Source organism: Neophocaena asiaeorientalis, unplaced genomic scaffold (genome assembly GCF_003031525.2).
Source record: "Neophocaena asiaeorientalis asiaeorientalis breed wild unplaced genomic scaffold, Neophocaena_asiaeorientalis_V1.1 scaffold166, whole genome shotgun sequence".
In the NCBI taxonomy this organism is placed as follows: Eukaryota; Metazoa; Chordata; class Mammalia; order Artiodactyla; family Phocoenidae; genus Neophocaena; species Neophocaena asiaeorientalis.
Window position 1 is genome coordinate 3155986 of NW_020174933.1, and position 25255 is coordinate 3181240.

Genomic DNA, 25255 nt, shown 5'->3' on the forward strand with positions numbered 1-25255 from the left:
ACCCAAAAAAGAAAAAAAAAAAAAAAAAAAAAAAAAAAGTGACTGATTTAAATGTTATATATCTTAATCAGCAAATACTAACTAAGTTGAATGCATAATTTAGCTTTTTATGTAATACTACAGATTTGTTAAGATTGAAACATCAGTAGTTTACATCTTTTGAATTATATACATGTTTCCCCCTAGGTCACCGGTGTCCTGGATGACTGCTTGTGTGATGTTGATAGCATCGATAACTTCAACACCTTCAAAATCTTCCCCAAAATAAAAAAGCTGCAAGAACGAGACTATTTCCGTTATTACAAGGTATGGTTATAATTTCAGATTCCGTTGGTACTAAAGATTTTTATATAGCTCTCTGCAGGTGCGACTCTTGCGACTCTTTTGGAGACCCATTTCTACTCAGCACCCTGTGTGTATCCTTTATCATTGGAATGTATTAAGTATTGCAGTGAAAATCTATTAGTCTTTTTGAACCCTAAGAATCTGAACTCCCTTCTTATGTTTGGGAGATTTCTCATTGTTCAATTTGGGTTTTGAGGGAGAGACTCCTTCCTCTAAAGAAGTTGAAAATGCCCAGGACTTATTTTATCAGTCTCCCTTGTAACTTAGGTTCTGTTATCTAGACACACCTACCCAGGCTCTGAGTTGTGCTGATGGCATTGTCGTGTGCTGTCGTTGTTAGTGGTACACGGTTCCACAGCAGCATTTGTTGGGTAGCTCACTGTGACAGGTGGCAAAGCGGCCTGAGGATAGAAGCAGAACACCATCCATAGTAAGACTGCAGAATTGGTTCTTAAGTCTAACAGTAGTCCACGCTGGACCGTTTCAGAATAACCAATGGTAGTTTAAAGGCAGTAGCAATAACACAAATTCAAAAGAACAGTGGTTTAAAAGCTGCTGTTGTGTTCTTGCTCTCAGTATTTGGTTGGGTTTATAATTTCTTTGATTTTCATTTTTAGTTTATTTTAAAAAGTAAGCATGATTTCCTTTTTTATCCTGTTACTGTATAGGTTATCTTAGTCCTTTAAATATATTTTATACATTTATTTATGTATTTATTTTTGGCCGTGTTGGGTCTTCGTTGCTGTGTGCGGGCTTTCTCTAGTTGCTGTGAGCAGGGGCTACTCTTCGTTGCGGTGCACAGGCTTCTTATTGCGGTGGCTTCTCTCTGCGGAGCATGGACTCTAGACGCAGGGCTTCACTAGTTGTGGCACTTGGGCTCAGTAGTTGTGGCTTGCGGGCTCAGTAGTTGTGGCTCACGGGCTCTAGAGCACAGGCTCAGTAGTTGTGGCGCATGGGCTTAGTTGCTCCTTGGCATGTGGGATCTTCCCAGGTCAGGGATCAAATCCATGTCCCCTGCATTGGCAGGTGGATTCTTAACCACTGTGCCACCAGGGAAGTCCCCAGTCCTTTAAATATTTTTGAAGGTTAAAAAATAAAACTTCCCAAATAATGTAAGTTGTGTAGAAAGATAACAAAGTCAAGACCTAAAGATTTGGGAACCCATCCCCTTTTCCCATCAGCCCCAAGAATATACAAAAAAGTGAATGTTTCTCCTCTATACAAAATCCTTTAGGAATACAGTTGCCATAAACTTACTTCAAAAAGAAATCTATATCTAAGCAAACTATTGTCTAACATTCTAGACAGTTTACGTACAAACAACACAGGTTCCAATAGCTTCTTCAGATTCCCACTCCTATGTCTCTTAAGTCTGTCTGCATTTGTAACTGCTTTCTCTTGCTTCCTTTCTACTGCTAGGCTTAACCATATGAAATTGTTGCTTTTAGAGATCAGAATGGTTGAATGTTGCCAGTTTCATATGGTTCAGTCTAATACAGAGAAGGAAGTGTTCCTTCTATCAAAGACCATCCCTTCACAGAACGTCCAGATCACATGTCCACTCAATATGTCATGGCCCTCACTCTTTCACACTTACCTTTTGGGATTATATCTTCTGTTTCTGTATCCCCATAGATCTGGTCAATAGTAGGCACTCAAATATTTGAATAAATGAATGAATATCTCATTGAATCTTTATACTGAAATCCTGTTAGGTCAACATTATCCACATTTTCCAGAGAGTAAACAATGGTTTAGGTATCCTAAGGTAGGGTACTTTTGTTGGCTTACAAACGAAAGAGAAGTTTTATTAAGAAAAGGTGTGGAGGTGTGGAGCAGCTCACAAAATTGAAAAATAAGCTGAAGAAGCATATTTCAGAAAAGACAGAAATTATAGCAGGAACTAATGGCCATTCTCTTTATGATACTGCCAAAATTTTGGATCAAATTAACCATTTCCCCATATTTTAATATTACACAAGAGTCAGGTTTCTGGGAGAGAGGGTCTAAATTGGTCTAGGCAGGGTCATATAACCCCACCACTTGACCAAAGGACAATTTGGTTAATAGTCCTATTTGCATTTGCATATTGTTTCTCCAAGAGAAATTAGGGGATGTTACAGAAGGAGGAAAAATGAAAGTTGAGTAGGCAAAAATAACAATGTGGTCATTGGCTAGCCAACATACAATTCTTCGTCATACATGCAATTTAAAAAATGTTCCAACCAACATAATGAAATTACTGTGTATGTAACCGGAATATATTCGTACCCTTTCCCAAAGGAGGGTAATGCAATGATCTAGTTAATCCAGTTATCTTCAAGTCTAGGATATGTGGGTACTATCTACTCGTCTTGTAGTTCTGTCAACCTGTGAATTCAAAAAAAAAAAAAGGAAATTTGACGTGGAGTACATTAGTGGTGGAAGAGGAAAGATAAGAGAAGAGGTTAATTTTAAACACACATACATGCTTATGATTCAGCAAGCAAGGAAATACAGGTAGAAGTAACAGTCTACCTCTATCAACCGGTCACTTTGCTGCTGTAGCTTGTATTTATATTTTCTCTCTTCTATCCGTTCCATTCCTTTATTTGCCAAGTATTTATCGAATAATTACTCTGTAGCAGAGTGTATTCTAGGTGCTGTGGATACAATAGTGAATAAAAGAAAGCCTCTCACCTTATGAAACTTTTTATATGATTAGGGAGACAGACAATAAACAAGGAAACAATAAAATAGCATTTACTTTATAATCATAGGAAATTACATGGAGAAAAATAAAATTGGAGTTAGAGGATAATGGGAATGGCGAAGGTAGGTAGCCCTATTTTAAAGAAGGTGGTCAGGAAAGGAAGACATTCCTGCTGTGCCATTTGAGCAAAGAGCTACCTAATGTGAAAGAGTCACCCGTGACAATCTGGAGAAAGAACATTCCAGGGAAGGGGAGTTGAACTGCAGGTATAAAGGCGCAGAGTGTTTGAAGACCAGTATAGCTGGAGGAAAGTGAATGAGAGGGAGAGTTGGAGAGGTAGGTAGAGGCCAGATTAAAAAAAAAAAAAAAGAATTCCCTGGTGGTCCAGTGGTTTGGACTCCACGCTCTCCCTGCCAAGGGCTGGGTTTGATCCCTGGTCGGGGAACTAAGATCCCACAAGCCACTTGGGGTGGCCAAAAACAAACAAACAAGAAAACCCCTATGCTTTCATCTAAGCATTTAAATCAAAATTTGAGAATTAAACAATGACTTAATAAGGCCCTGTAGTTTTTGGGTTTTTTTTTTTTTTTTTAAACCACAGTAAGGCTTTTGGATCCAAAGTGTGATAAGAAGCTATTGGAGGAATTTGTACAAAAGAGACTGTATGGGTGTGAGGCAGGAAACAGAGAAAGCACTTCTGAGGCTATTGCAGTAGTCCAGCTGAAAGATGATACAGATTTGAAATAGGCTGGTAGAGTTGGAAAAGGTGAAAATGATCGAATTAGTGCCATATATGAAAGGTAACACAGCAAGCTCTTCTGATGGATTGAATGTAAGGTGTGAGGGTAAAAGTGAACTCAAAGATGATGCCTAAGTTTTGAGCATGTTACCAAAAGTAAAATATATATATCATGGCCAAGTGGATTTCATTCCAAGAATGTAAAGATGAGGGCTTCCCTGGTGGCGCAGTGGTTGAGAATCTGCCTGCTAATGCAGGGGACACGGGTTCGAGCCCTGGTCTGGGAGGATCCCACATGCCGCGGAGCATCTGAGCCCGTGAGCCACAGCTGCTGAGCCTGCGCGTCTGGAGCCTGTGCTCCGCGGCAGGAGGGGCCGCGATAGTGAGAGGCCCGCGCACCGCGATGGTGCGCGATGAGGAGTGGCTCCCGCTCACCGCAGCTGGAAGAAGCCCTCACGCAGAAACAAAGACCCAACACAGCATAAATAAATAAATTTATAAAAAAAAAAAAGAATGTAAAGATGAGGCTTTTAGGTCTTCAATAAGATTCAGTACACATTCCTGATTTTTTAAAACGTTGACCAAGTGAGATTGACGGATACTTCCTTAACATGATAATTTCAACCCTAACATCAGCACTGCCAGCACCTTACTTCTGGGGAAACACTAGAGCAATTCTCCCTTAGGTCAGGAACCATGAGGAGGGGGTACCTACTGTCTCCTTTACTGTTGGACCAAATTGGCCAGTATAGTCAAACAAGAAAAAGCAACTAGAAGCATAAAAATTTTAAAAGAATAAATAAAGCTATCTCCATTTATAAATGACAAAGTAGACCTAGAAAACTCTAAATTATTAAATGAACACAAATAATAAAAAATGCATTAAGATAGCAGGTTATAAATTTAATATTGAAAAATCAATATCTGCATAAATAATAACAAGTTAGAAGATATAATGGAGAAGAAATCCCCATTTCCATTAGCAAAAAGATAAAATATATAGGAATAAATGTATCAAGAAATGTGCAAAATCTAAAGGAAGAACGCTTCTAAACACTCCTGAAAGACATAAAACTAGGCTCGAACAAATGGACAGATGTCTTTCGTAGCATAAAGATGTTAATTCTCCCCCAAGTTAATATATAAATTTAATGTGAACCCAATAAAAATACATGTAGTTTTTTTCTGGAGCCGGACAAGTTGTCACAGGTTAAGTTCCCTGGGAAGCTGACTCTGAGACAGTGATTAGTGTCCAAGAGGTTAATTAGGGACAACTCCTGGAACCAACAACATAGGGAAGGAAAAGGAAGGGAGAACATCAGGACTGGGCAAAGGGAGAAGTAAAGCTGTGATGCAGCCTCAGAGAAACCTCAGGTGACCCTTTGGGGCGGGTAGTTCTTAAGATGGAATAACCCCCCAGAGCTGTCCCTACTTCAGGGGGATGTCTAGGCCTTTATATCCTTACACCAGTCATTGAATGAAGGGCATTGTAGGAAGGGGTGGTGCCACCTTGGGCAAAGTGGCTCTCTTTGGCTGCAGTGTTTCCAGGGCTGGGGTTGAGCCTTTCCTTCCTGAAGGGTGACCTGAGTAGTGTGTTGCAGCGTCTATCACAACCCACTCCTTAACACTGTGTATTAGTTATCTATTGCTACGTAACAAATTAGCCTAAAATTTAGCAACCTAAGCAAACCGAGAAGGTGACATTTGAGGAAGACCTAAAGGGAATGAGAAAGCAAGCCATGTGGATATCTGGAGAAAGAACATTCTAGGCAGAGGGAACAGCAAGAGCAAAGGCCCCGAGACCATGGTGTGCCTCATGTATTTGAGGAACAACAGAAGGGGCAGGAAACTAGGGAACCAGCCCACGGAAGGGGTTCTCAGCCATTGAATTGGATTTTGAACTGAGCTGATTTTCAGAGGTATCGTATGTGGGGTGACAAAGAGAAGAGTCAAGGATGATGCCATGATTTTGGCCTGAAGAACTAGAATAATGGAGTTGCTGTTTACTGAGATGGCAAGAATTACTAGAGGGTAGAGCACTGTTTGGGAGGTGATAATAAGTTTGAGGTGCCTGTGTGTGTCCTGTGGAGATGCCAGGGAGGAGGTGGATTTACAAGCCAGGAGCTCAGGGGAACCTGCAATTCCCAAGCGTGCCAGGCTATCTTAAGCTTCTTTGCCTTTAGGCATCCGGATCCCTGTGCCTAGAAATCTCTTCCTCTAGGAAACTTCTAGTCATACCCATTTTACGTGCTACCAAGAAGGCCTTCCTGAGACCCCGCAGGCACAGTTGACCATTCTCTCCTCATGTTGCCAGTCTCTACCTCTTTTTGCCTCTTCCTTGTAATGTGCTTATTCTTTACTTCACCTAGCATGTATTTACTGAGGTGTCTATTATGTGTGCTAGGCACTGTGATAAAATAATGAATCAGGCAAAATGCCCATCCTTACAGTCAGGGGTGCAGACAATAAATAATATTCAAGTAGTGATAAGTGCTATAAAAGCATGTGAAACAGCGTGTGGGGTGCGTATCGAGCACTACTTGAGAGAGTCTGGTCAGAAATGTCTCTCTGCTGAGGTGATATTTGAGAGAGCCCTGGAGGAGGTGAGGGGATTGAGCCATAAAAGACCTGGAGGAGCCACCAGCACAGGCACAGAGAACAGCCACCGTAAAGCCCTGAGACAGGAAGGAGCTGATGTGTCTCCAGCAAGGCCGTTGTGCCTGGAGGGCTTTGGGAGGAGATAGGTCAGACAGGTGGACCAGGCAATGGAGTGCCTGTGGATTTACTCTAAAGGTGAGAGGAAGCCACGGGATGGTTTTGAGCAGGGATTGGTATGCTCTGAGTTGGTTCAAAGAGATGATTATAGCTACTGTGTAGAGAATAGATGGTGGTAGGAGTAGGGAGACTCGCAGTAGTCGGGGCAGGGGCAGGTGGTGACAGAAGAGGTGGTGAGAAGTGAGTAATGAATTGTTTGCAGGGGATAAAAAAGGGAGGAAACAAGAATAAAACTTTTATTTTTGGCTTGGGCAATGCATGTGGATGTCCTATTGAATTACTGTCTTGCTGTTAGGTTTAGAATATGAAAATCCAGAGTTTGTAGTGTGGTAAAATGTCCTGCATGATCTTGTCTATCTCTACCCTCATTCCCTGTCACCCTCCGCCTTCCCTACTAAAAGTCAGCTAAACTAAGTCAGCGCCTTGTCACCTTTCCGCATACACGCTTCCACCAGCTAAAACACTACCTCCTCAGAGACCTGCATCCACCAGCCCCGTTATTTTCCATCACAGAACTCTGATTTTCCTTTGTAGCACTTGCAACAATTTGTAATTAAATGAACATGCAAATATATAATCCCTGTTCCCTCCAGGAAACTGTAAGTTGCAGGGGAAAAGTGCTTTTTCTGCCTCTTTTTCCCCTAGAGCTTACACAGTGCCTGATGCATGGTGGGTGCTCTGGGCACATCTGTTAGGTGAGTGGGTGCCTGGGAGAACTGAGTCAGTGAGGTGATGGTAGGGGCTAGGAGACGTTAGAGTGTCCCGAGATGCTTTCCAGGCTCTGCAGGTGAGCGGTGTGCCTGGACTTGATTCCCTTTTGAAGCGTCCGAGGACTAATAGCAGTCATTTATTTTAAAAAATAAGTATTATACCTGGGGTGTCTGAAAGACTTCAGTCATTTTAACTTCTGAGCTATATAGATGCCTCAGGATAGGATGCTTTTCCTTCACCACTGGGTCCCTGGAGCCCAGCACAGTGATACTTAGCAGTGCAGGACTGTGACACACACTGACTAATGCTCATTCATTCTTTCTCTCAAGGTCAACCTGAAGCGACCGTGTCCTTTCTGGGCAGAAGATGGCCATTGTTCAATAAAAGACTGTCATGTAGAGCCTTGTCCAGAGGTAAAATCAAATTTTTAAAAAATGAGAGAAGAAATGCTTTCTCTTAGACTTTTAGATAAGCACGAACTGTGCATTTTAGGCTAATGTCAAAGCATTTGGACTTGTCATCAAGTTCATATGGTCTCAGCTCTCTTCTTTTTAACCAGGTTACAGAAGATTTATTCTGTACTTGCCACCAAAATGGGTTTGTAGACAGTCTTGTATCCAGTGGTGTTGGTGACTGGATGTGGAAACATAGTCTGATTCTAAAATGGAGGCCTGTTCTAGGACTGGATCTGCAGTTGGCTCTTATTTCATGCTTCACTGAATCTGCATCTTGTTTCATGGGCAAAGAAAATGCTACTGCACCTTAAGTTTCAAATTTAGAGTGGGAAATAGAGTGCAAAAACTTGGGAAATTCAAGGCTTGGAGTTAGATCTTGCGTTGGTCTTGTTACATTGGGGGGGGAAGGGCTGTACTTGTTAGTAAGGGAAAGCTACATTTTAGACTTCGTTTTTTGACATCTAGCATAATTAATTATATCCCTCTTCAACAGTAATTAGCTATTTCCATTTTACTTTTTGCTTTTCTCACCTAACCAGTAAGTCTAGTTTTTTGCCTTTAAAAACAGGAAAAAAACATCTGAACCAATATTGTTTCTAAACGGAAAATTAAAAAAAAAAAAATTTACGTTTTCCTTTAAGAATAAAATGTTTTTAACTTTTTAGTTTGAAATAATTTGAGACATACAGAAAAGTTGCAAGAATAGTACAAACGATTCCCATATACTTTTTATCCAGATTCCCCAAATGTTAATGTTTATCAAGTTTGTTTTATTATTCCCTCTATATGTATATATTAATATTATTATTTTTTGAACCATTTAGGTATGTAACCAACATGATGATCTTTTACCCCTAAATACTCCAGTGTGTATTTCTTTAGAAACAAGATTATTAACCACAGCATAATTAGCAAAATCAGGAAATTAACATTTCTGCAATACCAAAGTCTACTCTGTAGACCTTAAGCACCCATTGCCAGTTGACTTAATAAGGTGTTTTCAGAGCAGCAGCAGCAGCAACAAACCTTCTGATCCAGAATCGTGCCTTGCATTTGGATGTCACATCTCTTTAGTCTTCTTTTAATCTGGAAGAGTCCCTCAGTATTTCTTTGTCTTTCGTTGTCTTGACTTTAATGAACTCCCTCCCGCCCTTCCTTCCTTTTTTCCTCCCTCCTTTCCTTAAAATACACCAGTTATTTTGTAGAATCCCCCTTATTTGGGGTTTTCCTGGTCTTTCCTAATTATTAGATTAAGGTCATGCACTTTGGGCAGGTACACCATAGAAGTGATGTGTCCTTCTCAATGCCATATCAGGAGGCACGTGATGTCGTCTTGATCATGTGGTTGTGGTGGTGTTTGCCATATTTCTTCATGGTAAAGTGGGAAAATTTTTTGAGACTATGAACTATGAAAATATCTCATTTTTTATCATATTTTTGCCATCATAAGTTTTAGCATCCATTGATGATTCTTGCCTGAATTAATTATATGATAGTTGTCAAATAGTGATTTTCTGATTCCATTTCTTCTACATTTATTAGTTGGCATTCTACTGCAAGTGAGAGCTTTTTATTTATTGTATGTTTATGTCAATATATATCGTTACCATCATTTTTTTAATAACAGCTTTATTGAGACATACTTCATTCACATACCGTAAAATTCACTCATTCTAAAGTGCACAATTCAGTGTTTTAGTATATTACAGAATTGTGCAACCATCACCACTATCTAGTTGTAATGCATTTTCATCACCCCAAAATAGAAACCCCTGCCCATTAGCAGTCACCCTGTTTCCTACTCCCTCCTCCTGCTGGAAACCACTAATCCACTCTCTGTCTCTACGAATTTGCCTGTTATGGACACTTCATGTGAATAAAATCGTACAATATATGGTCATTTGTGACTGACTTCTTTTGCTTTGCATAATGTCTTGAAGGTCCATCCATGTTGTAGCATGTATCAGTACTTCATTCTATTGCTGAATAATATTCCATTGTATGGATATACCTCATCTTGTTTATTCATCAGTTGATGGACATTTGGGTTGTTTCTACTTTTTGGCTACTATGAATAATGAGTAAATATCCAGGCACAAATATTTGTGTGGACATATGTTTTCAATTCTCAAATATACTTTGGAGTGAAATTGCTAGATCATATAGTAACTTTAACTCTTGAGGAACTGCCAAACTCTTACCATTGTGCTGTACAATTTTACATTGCCTCTAGCAATGTATGTATCATGGTTCCAGTTTCTCTACATACTTGTCAACACTTACACTGTCTTGTCTTTTATTTTAGCCATGCTTACAAATGGCATCTCATTTTGGTTTTGATTTGCATTTCCCTGATATCAAGCATCTTTTCAGGTGCTTATTGGCCATTTGTATATATTTGTCAGAAAAATGTCTATTCAGATCCTTTGCCCATTTTTGAATTTGAGTTGCCTTTTTATTGCTCAGTTGTGAGAGTTACTTGGTTTTGCACAATATGTGTTTCTAAGTTGTTTTTTTTGCGGTACGCGGGCCTCTCACTGTTGTGGCCTCTCCCGTTGCGGAGCACAGGCTCCGGACGCGCAGGTTCAGCGGCCATGGCTCACGGGCCCATCCACTCTGCGGCATGTGGGATCTTCCCGGACCGGGGCACGAACCTGTGTCCCCTGCATCGGCAGGCGGACTCTCAACTACTGCACCACCAGGGAAGCCCCTCTAAGTTGTTTTTATGTTAAAATAATCAGTTATTTATTGTCTACAGTGGATTATCCTCTGTAGTCTTAAATTTCTAATAAGAATAAATGAAGGTGTTTATTTGCATGTGAATCCCCAACATAAGAAATCTAACATAAGTATTTAAAAATTTCTGTCTATTCCCTTCCCAGTGTCGTTCTCTTTCCTTTCTTTCCAGAGATGAAAACTATCCCTTTATGTTGGTTCTTTGAACTAATGTGAGGATATTTGTATTTCTCTCTCTGGGGAAAATTCAGTAGGCGTTTCATATTGAACCCAAACTTGTCATGATACAGAGTTACAATTTGCATTCTATAACTTGAAGTCTAATTTAATCGTGAGGCTCACTTAATTTTATAATTTGCAGATTGCTTCATATTGTTAGTGGCAACAACTAGTTTATTTCATGTTTGATTTTAGTTATTAACTTTACATTTATCATTACTTTTTTAAAAATATTTATTTACTTGGCTGCGTCGGGTCTTAGTTGGGGCATGCAGGCTCAGTAACTGTGGCTTGCGGGCTCTAGAGCGCAGGCTGCGTAGCTGTGGCACACAGGCTTAGTTGCCCTGTGGCGTGTGGGATCTTAGTTCCCCAACCAGGGATCGAACCGGCATCCCCTGCATTGCAAGGCAGATTCTTAACTATTGGACCGCCAGGAAAGTCCCCTATCATTACTTTTAATAATTCTTTTTTGTGATTTTTATGTTATTCATGATGATCATCTGTGGTGCCTATCCCCATATTTCTCAATAGCCTGTATTAAGATTTACTTAAGTCAGGTTACTGCATTCAGCATCAAACCTTTTAAAAAGCTGCTAGTACTTTAGTTTTAGCATATTATACTTGTTAGAGGACAACAGTAATGAGAGGGCATTTTAATAAGTATTCCATATTTTAAGTTCAGGGTCTGATAACTATAACTGCTACATTTGACTTGAGTTTTATACTTTTCTCTCTTCTGCCTTCTGTTAGTGGTGCTAAAAAACACTGAGATGATAAAATATTGGCAGCAAGTAACGTTTTAGCTATATGTTATTGGGGGAAATTTCTTATCATTATTATTTACATTCTTCAACCTGACAGAAAAATATTTATTCTGAATATTTGACTAAACTTTATCTATGAAACATGAAAAAGTTTTAATGGGTAATTTGCAATTAATTTGATAGCCCATAGATTCAGATGTTGGAAATCAGTTCCCTGGGTTGATCAGAGGATCAACCTGGGATTGCCTCTTTCAGATATGATTTTTGCTCGATTGTGTTTGATAAACCAGCTGTAATAATTCATAGATTTATTTAAGCCTGAAACTAATTATTGGTTTTACAGAAAAGAAAGACCTACGTGAATTTCTTACATTGGTAAACCCTAGATTACCTAGATTGGTAAGCCCTAGGTTAATCATATGAGCCAAGGAAACTTTTTTTAAAAATCTTATTGAAGTGTGGCTGATCTACAATGTTGTTAATTTCTGCTGCACAGCAAAGTGACTCAGTTATACGTATATATACTTTTTCATATTCTTTTCCACTTTGTTTATTTTATCTTATTTTCTATTTGTTTTTGTGGTACGCGGGCCTCTCCCTGCTGTGGCCTCTCCCGTTGCGGAGCACAGGCTCCGGACGCGCAGGCTCAGCGGCCGTGGCTCACGGGCCCAGCCGCTCCGCGGCATGTGGGATCTTCCCGGACCGGGGCACGAACCCGTGTCCCCTGCATTGGCAGGCGGACTCTCAACCACTGCGCCACCAGGGAAGCCCCCATTTTGTTTTTTCGCAGGATATTGAATATAGTTCCCTGTGCTGTACAGTAGGACCTTGTTGTTTATCCATCCTATATATAATCATTTGCATCTGCTAATCCCAAACTCCCAGTCCATCCCTCCCCCACCCCCCCTTCCCCTTGGCAACCACAGGTCTGGCAAAGAACTTACTCTTGCTTTCTAGTATTAATTCAAAAGTATGTAAATTTCAGATGTCTACTTAGAGCAGAAATTTAAATTAAGCATAATATATTTCAAATAATTTTTAATTTTTAAAAAGTTGTTTCTGTGGAAAGAAAATTTATGGAAAAAGTGATTTTGCTAGGTTTTTTTTTAAACCTAAAAATTATGTAACCTATTAATTACTGCATTGAGAGTTATTAGAGCTGATTTTGACACTCTTTGTTTCAGTTTTCTATACTGTGATTTACAAGCCTGTAAATTGGGATAGTTGTTTACCTTTCATCTCAGGAGGTAGTATGAAAACAGAATTTGAATGAATGTATATTTTCTCCTCATGGACTAAAATAAAATAGCCTTTGAATTAGAACAGTGGCATTAATAATTCATGAAGAAATCTCAAAAAATGAAAATATCATTTTCTAAATTTTTGTTTTTGTTCTTCTTTTAAGAGTAAAATTCCAGTTGGAATTAAAGCTGGGAGTTCTAATAAGGTGAGTCACTTTTCTTCATTAAATACTTCTGCTTTACATAGTGAAACTTGCCCCTTACTTCTTGTTGTAGTTGCTGAAGAGAACCATGATATGGTTAGTTAGGAATGGACACATTTTTGTCTGAGAATCCCAAATCCTTAATTTTGTAGCAAGCAGTGAGGTGTAGTGTATTCTTTACAATTAAACTATGTAGCTTCTTTTGAAATACTTTAGTTGTTTTTAGAACTTCTAGAATAACTATAAAGTACTGTAGTCAGTGTCAGTTTACCTAATCAACAGGCATTTTGTCAGGCATGTATTTTTACTCTTCTGTTTCAGCTGTTTTCAACTATTTCAGTCATATTCAGGATTATATTGTATAAGAGTAAACAATTATCAAGATATTTTGAGCATAGTACTTTTCAATGGCATTAAAAGGTTATCCTTTTCCTCTTATGGGGTATGTCATAATCTACTTGGCCATTCATATGTTTTTAAATAACAGTGTGTTTCTAGCTTTTCACTATCATACATATGTAATAAAGATCATCCTACCCTCTCTCTCTGCTTCCCTATGCATCCTCTCTCCATTTTCTTGTGTTCTCTACCTTTGCAGTCTTTGGTTTACACTCCCTCTTTTATTTATTTTTGTTTCAGATCTACAATAAATAGTATAAAGACAATTGAAATCCCTTCTGAACTCCTTCCCAATCCCATTATATTTCCTTCCTCCCTAGAGCTAGCCACTTTGCTGAAGTTGATGTCTATCCTTCTGTGATACTTTTTCTTTTTATATTGTATTATACATGTATCCCCAAGTAATATATAGGTCTGTTATACAAAATTTAAAACAATTTTTAATATTATATTTTGTATTTCTTCAAGTTAAAAACATTTTTTTTTACTTTACATTTTTACGTGGTATCGTCCTTTTGAAATTTTGTCTCTGCTAATATATGTAGATTTTGTTAATTTTAATAGCTGCAAAATATTCAGTTGTATAGATATTTCTGTAATTGTGTGAATAGCCATTCCTCTGTTGATGGACATTTCAGTTCTCAGGTTTTTGCTGTCACAAACAATGACGCACTGGCACCTTTGTCTTTCCTCGAATTGTGCACGTATGTAAGAGTTTCTCTAGGTCTATATTTAGAAGTAAGATTGCTGGGCCAAAGGGGATGCCTATCTCAACATTACAGGAGAGTACCAAATAACTTTCTAAAGTGGTTTTGGTTTTTGTTTTTAAATGTTGCTCTGGATATGGATTCAGCAGTGGGACTGCTGGCTCAAGGGTTTATTCATATTTACAGCTCTCCATAAATATTGTTAAATTACTTTCCCAAGAGGGTCTTCTCAGTTCACATCATCACCAACATACCAATGCAAATTGCTACATTTTTAATGTCTTTGCTTATTTATTAGGTGGAAATTTGTGACTCATTTGCATTTCTTCCATGTGTTAGGGATTCTGATAATAGGATGTATCTATATTTAGTATACATCATCATTGACAAACTGACTCTTCTGCCAATGGAACCTGAGATAAAGACAAAGGTAGTAATTGATACTAAACTTACATATTATGAATTTCTTTTCAGTACTTGAAAGTGGCAAACAATACCAAAGAATTAGAAGATTGTGAACAAGCTAGTAAACTGGGAGCAATTAACAGCACATTAAGGTAAATTTCATTTTAGTAGTATTAAGAAAATATTCCCTTGTTTAATTTATTTATGATAGAAATCTTTGGTTTTTCTTGTGATTTAGATTAAACATTAAAGTTTCAACTAATCTTTGAAAGGAAAAAGTTACTCTTTATCCTAAATTTCATGATAGCTTTGCTTCCTCTTAGCTTATTCTGAAATTTCTAAGTCATCAATAATGACTATTAAAAAGGAAAAATTTAGGTGATTTCTCATTTAGCAGGGTTTATGGGTCCATTCTTCCTGATTATTATGGGAAAAGGAACTTGAATCTCTTAGTCTTTTTAAAATAGTAATTCAATCTATATGTTACATTTTGAACGGTAAAGGTTTCTATTAACATAACTGTTAATGTTTCATAGATTTTTTTTTTTCTGTTGACTTTATTTGCTCTAAGTACAAACCTGCTTTTGAAGGCCAACATGAGTAATTTGTAAGTGGTCTCAGATTATGCAGTGTAAAATGAGCAGATCTGTAGTTGTGAGTGGGGAAGGGACTATTACAGAAATTCTTTTTAATTTCCCTGTTAAGATTTGTAATTATGTACTATAATTGTTAAAGACAATAAAGTTAGTAGTTTTATGTATCTTATTTATTGATGAAAAATTCTAATATATAAAAGTAGAAAGGATAATATAATAAACACCCATATATCCTCTACTCCAAATGAATAAATGTTAACATTTTCTACCATGTTTATGAGAAAAGAGAAATGCCAAAGATGAATTTGAAATCCCCCATGTTTATTCCCCAATCCTGTTTTCTTCCCTCTTTCCTTAGAGATAGCTGAATTCGGTATGTATCCAAGTCCATGTTTTTGTTTTTAATTTATATATATAGATTGTGTATATGATTTTATTTTTCCTTTATGTAAATGATTAATGTGATCATTAACATTCTGCAACTCTTTGCACTGCACATTTTGCTTTCTAGATACATCCGTGTTAGAATGAGACAAATCTCTATGTTTTTTTAGCTGATAAATGGTTTTCATCATATAAATATGCCATATTTTGCTTATCTATTCCCCTACTGATGGCCATTTAGGTTGTTTCAAATTTTTTACTTCTACAAATTATGCCACCTTGAGCATCCTTGCTAATGTTTTTTGTATACACTGGAAATAAAATTGCTGAACCCTAAGCTTGCCCTCTTGCAGCTGTTCTTCATATAGCCTGGTGGCTTTTCTAAAACACTTGTGTGGCTAGGTATGGCCTCCAGCACTGAGAACTTGCTTTGTTCTCCACATCCTTGCCAACAATTGGTAATGTTTGATAAGTGTGGAATAGCATCTCATTTTTCCTTAATTATATTTTGTTGATTATTAGTGAGTTTGGGCATTGTTTCCTCTTGTTTATTCGGCATTCCGGTTTCTTATTCATTCAACAAACGAATGCCTACAATATGCCAGGTGCTATTCTAGGATTATAGCGGTGTAAGTGGGAAACAAATTCCAGCGCTCCTGCAGCTTAATCCTAGGCAGAGATGTGCAAGAAACAGGTAAAGTTAGTGCTAAGTAATAAAATGATGATGAGTGCCGGGCAGAAAAATGATGCAGGGAAGAGTGAGAGAGAGGGCTAGGGGTGAAGGTGGTTGCACTGTTTTAAATTGTTGGTCCAAGAAGGCCAGAGTGATAACAGGCAAAGCGCTCATGAAGGCCTGAGTCTTAATATGGCTGCCTGGGCATGTAGCAGGTGGGGAACAGTATTCCAGGCATGCATAATGGTTAGTAAAAGGCCCTGAGGCCAGAGCTTGCCTAGACTGCTTGAGGAAGCACAAGGCCAGTGTGGCTGGAGTATAGTGAACAAGGACAAAGGAATGGAAGACAAAATCAGAAGATGCTAGGGATGGGAGGGGGCAGGAGTAAGGTGAGGTGGAGATCTTGTAGCATCTTGAAGACACTTATTATGAATATTGCTTTTAAAACTGAGTGGAATGAAAAGTCACTGGAGGATTTTGAGAGTGTGTGGGGAGCCAGGTGTTATGTCGTGGAAGCCTGCTTTATGTGGTTATTGTAGTAATCCTTGTAAGACATGACGGTGGTTTAGTTTAGGCTGGGGTGATGGCAGTGAAAATGATGAGAGGTGGTCAGATTCTGGATAGATTTTGGAGGTAGAGCTGAGAGTATTTGCTGAAGGATTGGATGTAGGGTATGAAAACAGAGAGGAGCTAAGAATGATTACAAGATTTGGTTGTAAAAAAAAAAGGAGCTGCCATTTATTGAACTGGGGGCACCTACCAGAGGAGCAAGTTTGATGGGAAATTTTAGTTCGGCCTTGGACTTGTTAAGTTTGAGCTGCCTGTGAAATGTCCAGCAGGCAGTTGGATATACAAGTCTCAATTTCAGGGGAGGGGTCTGGGCTATAGATAAAATGTGGGAGTCATTCAGTGAATGTGTGATATTTAAAAACCATAAACCTGAGTGAGATTACCAAGGAGAGAATATAAATAGAGAAGTGATCCAGGGACTGGGCCTTAAGTTATCATAAGATTTTGAGGTAGATTGCCTGTTAATAGTCTTTGCTATCTTTTCCTCCGTTGGAGAAGGGGTGCATTTTAAAATCATTCTGTAGGCATTCTTCATATAATCTGATAATAATTCTTTGTTGCCTGTATGGGTTGTTAGGGCTTGTCTTTTAATTTTGCTTATGGATTTTTGTTGTTAAACTGAAGTTATTAATTTTTTAAACTTTTAAGTTTAACACACACATAATAAAGTATACAAATCTTAAGTATAAAGGCCAATTTAATTTTACAAAGTAAACCAGCTCTATTATTCACCATCCAGAACAATATACTTGCTACCCAGAAGATCACATTATGTACTTTCCTAGCCATTACCACCTTCCAGAGTTAATCCTGATTTTGAGTTATGTTAGTAAAGATTAGTTTTGCCCATTTATATACATGGAATAATATAGTGTGTATTCTTTTGTATCTGGCTTATTTTATTTAACATTATGTTGAATAATATTATGCTGGATGTCTTGGCCATTTCACAAAATATTTAGGTGGATATTTGCTGGTACATTTGGCATGCATTTCTGTGGCGAATATACCTAGGAGTGGAATTAAGAACTGCCAAATGGTTTTCCAAAATGACTGTACCAAAATACATTGCTGCTAGTAGTAGTGCACAGGAGTTCCTCATTCCACAGCTTCTCCGACAATCGGTAGTGTAATTTTTAAACAGCTTTATGGAAGTGTAATTGACACACAGTAAACTGCACCTATTCAAAATGTACAATGTGATGTTTTGACATGTGTACGTTCACAAAAATCAGCACAGTCAAGATGGTTATGTCTGCACGCCCCAAAGTTCTCATGCCCTAGTGTGATCCCTCCATCCCACCCCTTCCTGTCCCTGTTTCCCACTTCAAAGATGACTACTTTAACTCACGGCACTGTCTTGACAGAAAACCCTAGGTTAAGCCCAAGAGATTCTTCTTTAAGTACCGTGGCATCTATCTTCATACTGACTTTTTTTTTTTTTTTTCATACTGACTTTTAGAAAAGCTGGACTAGATGACCTCTAAGGTTCCTTATAACTTGTTTATAAACCAAACTGGGCCAGCTCTATTAGCATTAGATTAACATTCCATATCTTTTCTGCTACCATGGCTTTAGGCAAGGGTTAGATGAAACAATCCAGAAAACTTCATCAAATAAGTGTGCTGAAAGTTCCTCTAAGTTAGTCATATTGCTCATAAGAAAATAGGCATTTATGTCAAAATTGCTTTGTTCTTTACTATTTTCAGCAGAAGACTTATCTGATTAAACATAACTGTAGTTATCATTTTAGCTCTAACTAGAGCTTAGGCATTCTTGTTTTATGGCATCATATATTTCAGCTGAGTCACCTATGATATAAAATTTTCCATTAACTTTTATGAAGTTAGTTATATATTCCCATAGGAGAAAAAAAGTCCCATGGTAAATTGAATCGGAAATTTTTATTGGTAAAGTTGTTGTGGTGCGGCCAGCCTTATATACTTCCTGTAGTCGTTATGCTATGCAGCAGCTTCTCAAATACAAAGTAAGTTATTGGCTATGACAGTACCACATTTATGAATACCTGATTTATACTTGGTACATCTTTTTTTTCTGCCTCATTTTTTTTCCTTTAGGGAATAAAGATGGTATATATGCTACCATCATGTATTTAAGACAGAGAAGGTCTGAATATAGGTTAAAGTGAATATAGGTCAAAGTTTATTTGAATGAGTGTAGTTGTTCCTTTATCAGTCCTCCAGGTCAGAAATCTTGATCATAGGACTTCCCTGGTAGTGCAGTGGTTAAGCATCTGCCTGCCAATGCAGGGGACACGGGTTTGAGCTCTGGTCCAGGAAGATCCCACATGCCGCGGAGCAGCTAAGCCCGTGCGCACAACTACTGAGCCTGTACTCTAGAACCCACGAGCCACAACTACTGAGCCCACAAGGCACAACTACTGAAGCCCACGCACCTAGAGCCTGTGCTCTGCAACAAGAGAAGCCACCGCATTGAGAAGCCCAGGCACCACAACGAAGAGTAGCCCCCGCTTGCCGCAACTAGAGAAAGCCCGCGCACAGCAATGAAGGCCCAATGCAGCCAAAAATAAATAAATACATCTATTTATTAAAAAAAAGAAATCTTGAACATAGATTTTGTTAAATGTGACATAATGTGTAAAATGAATGATATACTGTGATGAAAGTGACATTGGTGTTTCTAGGGAATAGCACATTGGATGGAAGATCCTAGAAATGCATTTTTTAGTATTTTGGGTTGTATAAGTAGAGAAGCAATTTAAATTAAAAGAATTATGAAAGTAAATTTAACTCCTACTTTAGGAAAAAATAATACATAGTTAACTACAGTTTCTAAGTCAGTTAAAAAGACCAGCCTGAATTTCGTGTTTAACTACGTCTTATATATATTTGTAAGTTAGTTTTCTGGTCAAAGTAGTTATCATTGAACTAGGGCTAAAATAGTTTTAATATAGTTAAGAAATATAAATCACTCACAGAAATAAATATGTCTTTCATATAACTTGTTTTAATCATTCCTTCATGTGACTGCTAACTGAATTTGTAACACCATCTAATTAATAAAGATGTGATCTCAGATTATCTATTTTTAGTACACTAGAATACAGTGTTAAAGTTTTCAACTCCAGATTTAATCCTTTTTCTTTTTTATTCCTCCTTCCCATAGTAATCAAAGCAGAGAAGCTTTCATTGACTGGGCAAGATATGATGATTCACAGGATCACTTTTGTGAACTTGATGGTAATAAAAGAAACTATTGTAATTACATTATTTTAACTTTAACCCTTTTAAGACCCTTAAATCAGTGAAGTTACAGTCAGAGTTATAGCTTAAAGACACAGGATGTTGTATGTGGATCTTATTATTCATAATGGTGTTTATTGAGAACCGATGTTCCAGGCCCCGTGCTAAGTGCCTTAAGTACATTATTTCTTAGCTTTACAACTACCCTAATAGGTGTGTATTATTTTATATCTGGGGAAACTGTCTCAAAAAGACAAAGTAACTTGCCCAAGATCACACAGTAGCAAGAGGCTGAGACAGGATTTAATCCCAGATCTGACTGAATCCCAAACCTGTCTTCTTTCCATTGTGACACCCCACCTCCTATGGACCTCTAATTCAAGCCACTTAGTTATAGGTCTGTGACCATGTTATAGAAACGTTCACACTCGAATTAGTTGGAGGTCTCAACAAACTAACATAAAGACACCTTCCAACATCGTGGAGGACTCTAATTTGACTTCCCCACAGCCCTCTTTCCAAGAGTCCCCTGGAATGGAATAAATGGCAGTTCAGTAGTAACTACCACTTCTTTTAACAGAAAATAATTGACGTGACTCAAAATTTTTTATCTATAGGAGAATACTCCCAATAATTGTGTTGAGTAGGCTTAAATCATTCATTTGACCTCTCTTTACCTTTTACCTTGGTATTGTTATTTTCTGGTGGTAGAAAAGAATTTGGGGTTCAACCATGCATAACTGAAAACAGGCAGCAGAAGTTCTTCTGAATTTTTAAAGCATCTGGCATGGTTTGCTTTCTAAAGACTTGTTTTAAAGATTCTTATGTAGAATTGTGTTTTTAATGCTGTCTGTAATGGAATAAATTACAGGGCGCTTCTACAATAGTATGGTAAATTGAGAAGATGCTGGGAGAGGGAGTGTTATTACCATGTTTTGTATGGTTTCAGCAAGGAAATTGTTAAGAAATCTGAACAAAGTTTTTTTGATATGATAATGGGCAATTCATAAATACCCCTATTATGATATTTGGAATTGGCAACGGTTTTATCAGAGCAAACAGTTGTTCCTGGGTAAGCACTCACGTGACTGACTGCTCTCATTTGCTTTTTGGTTGTCAATCTAATTATATTTGAGTGTTTAACACTCATAGTCACTTCTTTCCAACTTCTCATGTATTCTTTTATTAAAATATTCTGGATAGTGCTTATTTAACAGGTTTTCAGATTAAAAAATCATTTCTGTGAGTATATATTTCTCTTTAGGTATTTAGTAAAAAATACTACTCAATTGTAGAGATTGCTTGCTATGATTAAATTGATGTGTTCTATTATCTGTCATCAGTATAAATAGTGTTAATTAATTTTTCAGTAGTAGCTTCTTAAATCGTAAAAGTGGAAGAGGTGTCCTATAAAAATTTCCATAAAATCATCCTTTAAAAATTTTAGGATTACATATTAAAATAACTAGTTGTTTTTATATTTTTTAAATTAATTAATTTTTGGCTGTGTTGGGTCTTCATTGCTGTGCGTGGGCTTTCTCTAGTTGTGGCGAGCTGGGGCTACTCTTTGTTGTGGTATGCAGGCTTCTCACTGTGGTGGCTTCTCTTGTTGCGGAGCATGGGTTCTAGGCGCATGGGCTTCAGTAGTTGTGGCACGTGGGCTCAGTAGTTGTGGCTCGTGGGCTCTAGAGCGCAGGCTCAGTAGTTGTGGCGCACGGGCTTAGTTGCTCCGCGGCATGTAGGATCTTCCCGGACCAGGGCTCAAACCTGTGTCCCCTGCACTGGCAGGCAGATTCCTAACCGCTGTGCCACCTGTTTTTATATTTTATGTAATTCTTAAACACGTGAAACCATGCTACTAGTTGGATTACCACGATTCTCCTGGGTAGTAATGTTCATGTGCGTCCCAAAGATTTTTACCTACAGTTGAAAAAAAATACTATCAGAGTAGCTTTGGAGTCATTGTTTAGTTACTTCAGTAATCTAAAATCGTTAGATTAGGGACTTCCCTGGTGGTCCAGTGGCTAGGACTCTGTGCTCCCAGTGCAGGGGGCCTGGGTTCGATTACTGGTCAGGGAACTAGATCCTGCATGCCGCAGCTAAGACCCGACGCAGCTAAATAAATAAATAAATACTTAAAAATAAAATAAAATCATTGGATTAAAACAAAAAGTCTGAAGAATATTCACCCCAGTTATTGGAATATAGTCAAACACCCTTGCTCTCTGCTGTTTTGTTTTTGGTTTTATCATTATTTGAAAGGAAAGATGATCCTCATAGATCGAATAATAGGTTTTTAAATAATTCAGTGGTTTAAGGTAAGCCGCTCTCCCTACCTCTATTCTTTTTTTTTTGATATTTTTATGCATGGCTTGCTGCTTCCTTTGCTTCAGGTTTCTGCTCAAATGTCACCTCCTCAGAGAAGCCTGCTGTCATAAAAGAGTAACCACTTTCACTTTCTATCTCTTTGCACTGCTGCCTGCTCCCAGAGTACTAAGAACTATGTGAGAAACACTATTTAGTTTATCTGTATGTTGTCTGTCTTCATCTAGATTGTGAGCGACTTGAGAGCAAGGACCGTGTCTTTTTCTTCACGACTGTATCCCTAGTGCCTAGAACGCCGCCTGGCCATGGTTCATGCCCAGTAAATATTTGCTCAATGAAGTAGTTAGTTCATAAATAACCTGAACAGTGTGATAGATTTTTACTTTTTATTTTTCCCCTTAAAACAGGTTCATTGATACATTAAAAATATTGCTTAAAACACTGGTTTCTAAATCTGCCTGTGTATCAGAATTACTTGGATGCTTTATAAACTATAGATTCTCCTTGACTGAGGAAATTATGTTTTAATAGTGCGTTAGTGGCAGTTTGGGGTAGCGTTGGAGATGGAGGCTTGAAGACTCAATCCTGAGTCTGTAACCTTATATTTTTTGTCTGTGTCCGTAAGCAAAAAGCTTACACGCCAAGTTGTCCTATGCAACCATTACGTATTAAGAGATATATGGGTTAGAAGGTGGGAAGGATGCCTGGCACCATAGAGCATGCAGTGTGGCCTCGTAACTCTAACGCTAAATTAGGACAGTGAAAAGAAAATTCAACTGGGGAAAAAAGGTGTACTTGAGGAGGAGGAAAAAATATTGGTTTGAGTTGATGAATTCCCAGAATTAGGTATTTTGATTCAGTAGTAATTCTTTGAATCCTTAGGTATTGGTTAGCATGGTCAAAAAGAAAGAATAGCTTTGGAGCAGGTTTGTAGAGGGAGGAAAAAGAGAAAACTTTTTGAGGGGAGGACTTAATAGGGATCCAAGAGCATTACCTGAACGTATGATACAGCTGTACAAATGGAAAGAAGTTATAGTTTGGGAACAATTTAATTATGATCATGTCACAGGTGGCCCTGGGACTAAGGATGGATGTGTTTATAGGGAACCTCAGCCTGTGTATGCTTTCTCCCACATACGTTCCTCACTGTGGATGTCATGAAATTCTTGTCAGTATAGGTCAGGGGTTGACAAACTTTTTCTTCTGTAAATGGGCAGACAGTAAATATTTTAGGCTTTGTGAACCATATGGTCTCTCTTACAACTGCTCAACTCTGCCATAATAATGTGAAAGTGGCACATAAGCAAATGAACATGACTTGTGTTCCCATAAAACTTTCTTTACAAAAATACACAGCAGACCAGACTTGGCCTGTGGGCCATAGTTTGCTGATACCTTCTGTAGGGTTAACAAAACACCTTTTTCATGATTTGAAAAAGTATTAAATTTTTTAAAACAACTTTTGATTTGGGAATTAAGGGAATACACACTAAAAACATTAAGAACGTAAGTTTACTTAAGTACTTTAAAAACTGATATAATTGATTTTACTCATGTGACTTTCTACTCCCTTAGAGTATATTTTAAATCCATATACTTTAATATTTGAATCCAGGGTTTTTTTTTTTCTTTGTTGGTTGTTTAATTGGGCGAAGAGGTTGATACTAATTCAATCTTCACGTTCATAGATGACTGTACGTAGTGTAGGCTTATGTGTGTGCACATACGTTCTTTATACATGCGCGTATACATGTATATGTCACTGGGCATATATTTATGATATTAATATCTCTAAAGCTTATATATGTAACTGAGTCAGTTTTGCAAGGGAACTTGAGAACAGCTCAAAGAAATTTGAAATATATAACAGAAATTAGTGAATTGTAAAACTTAAAATTTTACTGTAAAATCCATATTTTATTAACTAAATGATTTGAATTTTTATTTTTCAATTAAGATTTTTTAAATTATTGTTTTAAGTCCTGATCAATAAATGTCCTTCAACAGTTTCTGTTCATCCATCTGTAAGTTAGCGTTTTCTGTGCTTTAACTTATTTAGTGGAATATCTATATAATGTTAGTACTGGAAATAGAGCCAGTATTCTTCAAAATCATGTTTTCATTGTAAGTTAGACACCACTCATTTAGTAATGATAAGTTATGATTATCTTCATACTCTTTATACATCACAAAAGTATCAGGTAGTTTTTGAAAGGTATGGATCAGGATGCTGCTTTTTTTTCCCTTAAGATTATGGATCATCTCAATCTACGGTCATTGAATGGCCAATGAATATTTTTGACTGATAGGTAATGAAAGCAAGAGGGCCCATATTTTAATGACCATGTTTGTCCCTGTTTCAAGTCAGGTGTCCATATACCATTGATTTAATACCGTGACACCAAAAATTACGACACATATACATAAAAGAATACATCCATGCCAACATACATATACATAAAAGAATCCATCCGTGCCAACATACATAGCATCTCAGCTTATAGGTGGTATTAGCATAGATGTGTGAAGCACCGTCATTATAATTTTTCTGTAGATCGCAAAGCTTGTGCTTCTTTTCTACCCAGAATGTGACCATTAAGACCATTTTTCTTCATCTTTTGTATCCCCCAGAGATCTCTATCAAAATGTTGTCCAAATAGTGGGGATCTAGTAAATACTAATTTGAGTTTCAACACAGAAAATGGTTATTTAATTTTAAATGTGTTAATAAATTCTTGAAGTTGTGCCTACTCACCGATATGTTAACCAATTAATATGTTAACCAATATATTAACACTGGTAAAAATAAATTTGTAACTTTTTTTTTTACTACAACATTATGTAACTCTATGAATGATCGAATTTGAATCACAAAGTTACTACACCATTTACTTCCTAAGTCCAAGTAGAAAGTATCAGGGAAATCTTTTCTTTTTTTTTTAGATACAATATATGCAAACAAAATAAACGTTTCAAGTATGTGTTTAGGTAGATATATACATAGGGAGGCAATCACATAAAATATTAAGAACAGGTTATGATTCTGTTAGGTCTTTTCAGTCCTAGTGGTTAAAACTTAAGAAATGATTAAT

The 25255-nt window shown here is 37.6% G+C and overlaps 1 protein-coding gene across 1 annotated transcript in view; it reads left to right on the forward strand.

Annotated features, from left to right (window-relative positions):
• The window catches only part of ERO1B (endoplasmic reticulum oxidoreductase 1 beta), a 90207-nt gene that overhangs the window by 40423 nt on the left and 24529 nt on the right, over positions 1–25255 (forward strand). Inside the window, exons 3-7 of the mRNA XM_024761486.1 lie at positions 187–306; positions 7592–7675; positions 12842–12883; positions 14461–14543; positions 19762–19835. Of these exons, the coding sequence (XP_024617254.1) occupies positions 187–306; positions 7592–7675; positions 12842–12883; positions 14461–14543; positions 19762–19835 (403 nt within the window). The remainder of the gene's footprint in view (positions 1–186; positions 307–7591; positions 7676–12841; positions 12884–14460; positions 14544–19761; positions 19836–25255) is intronic.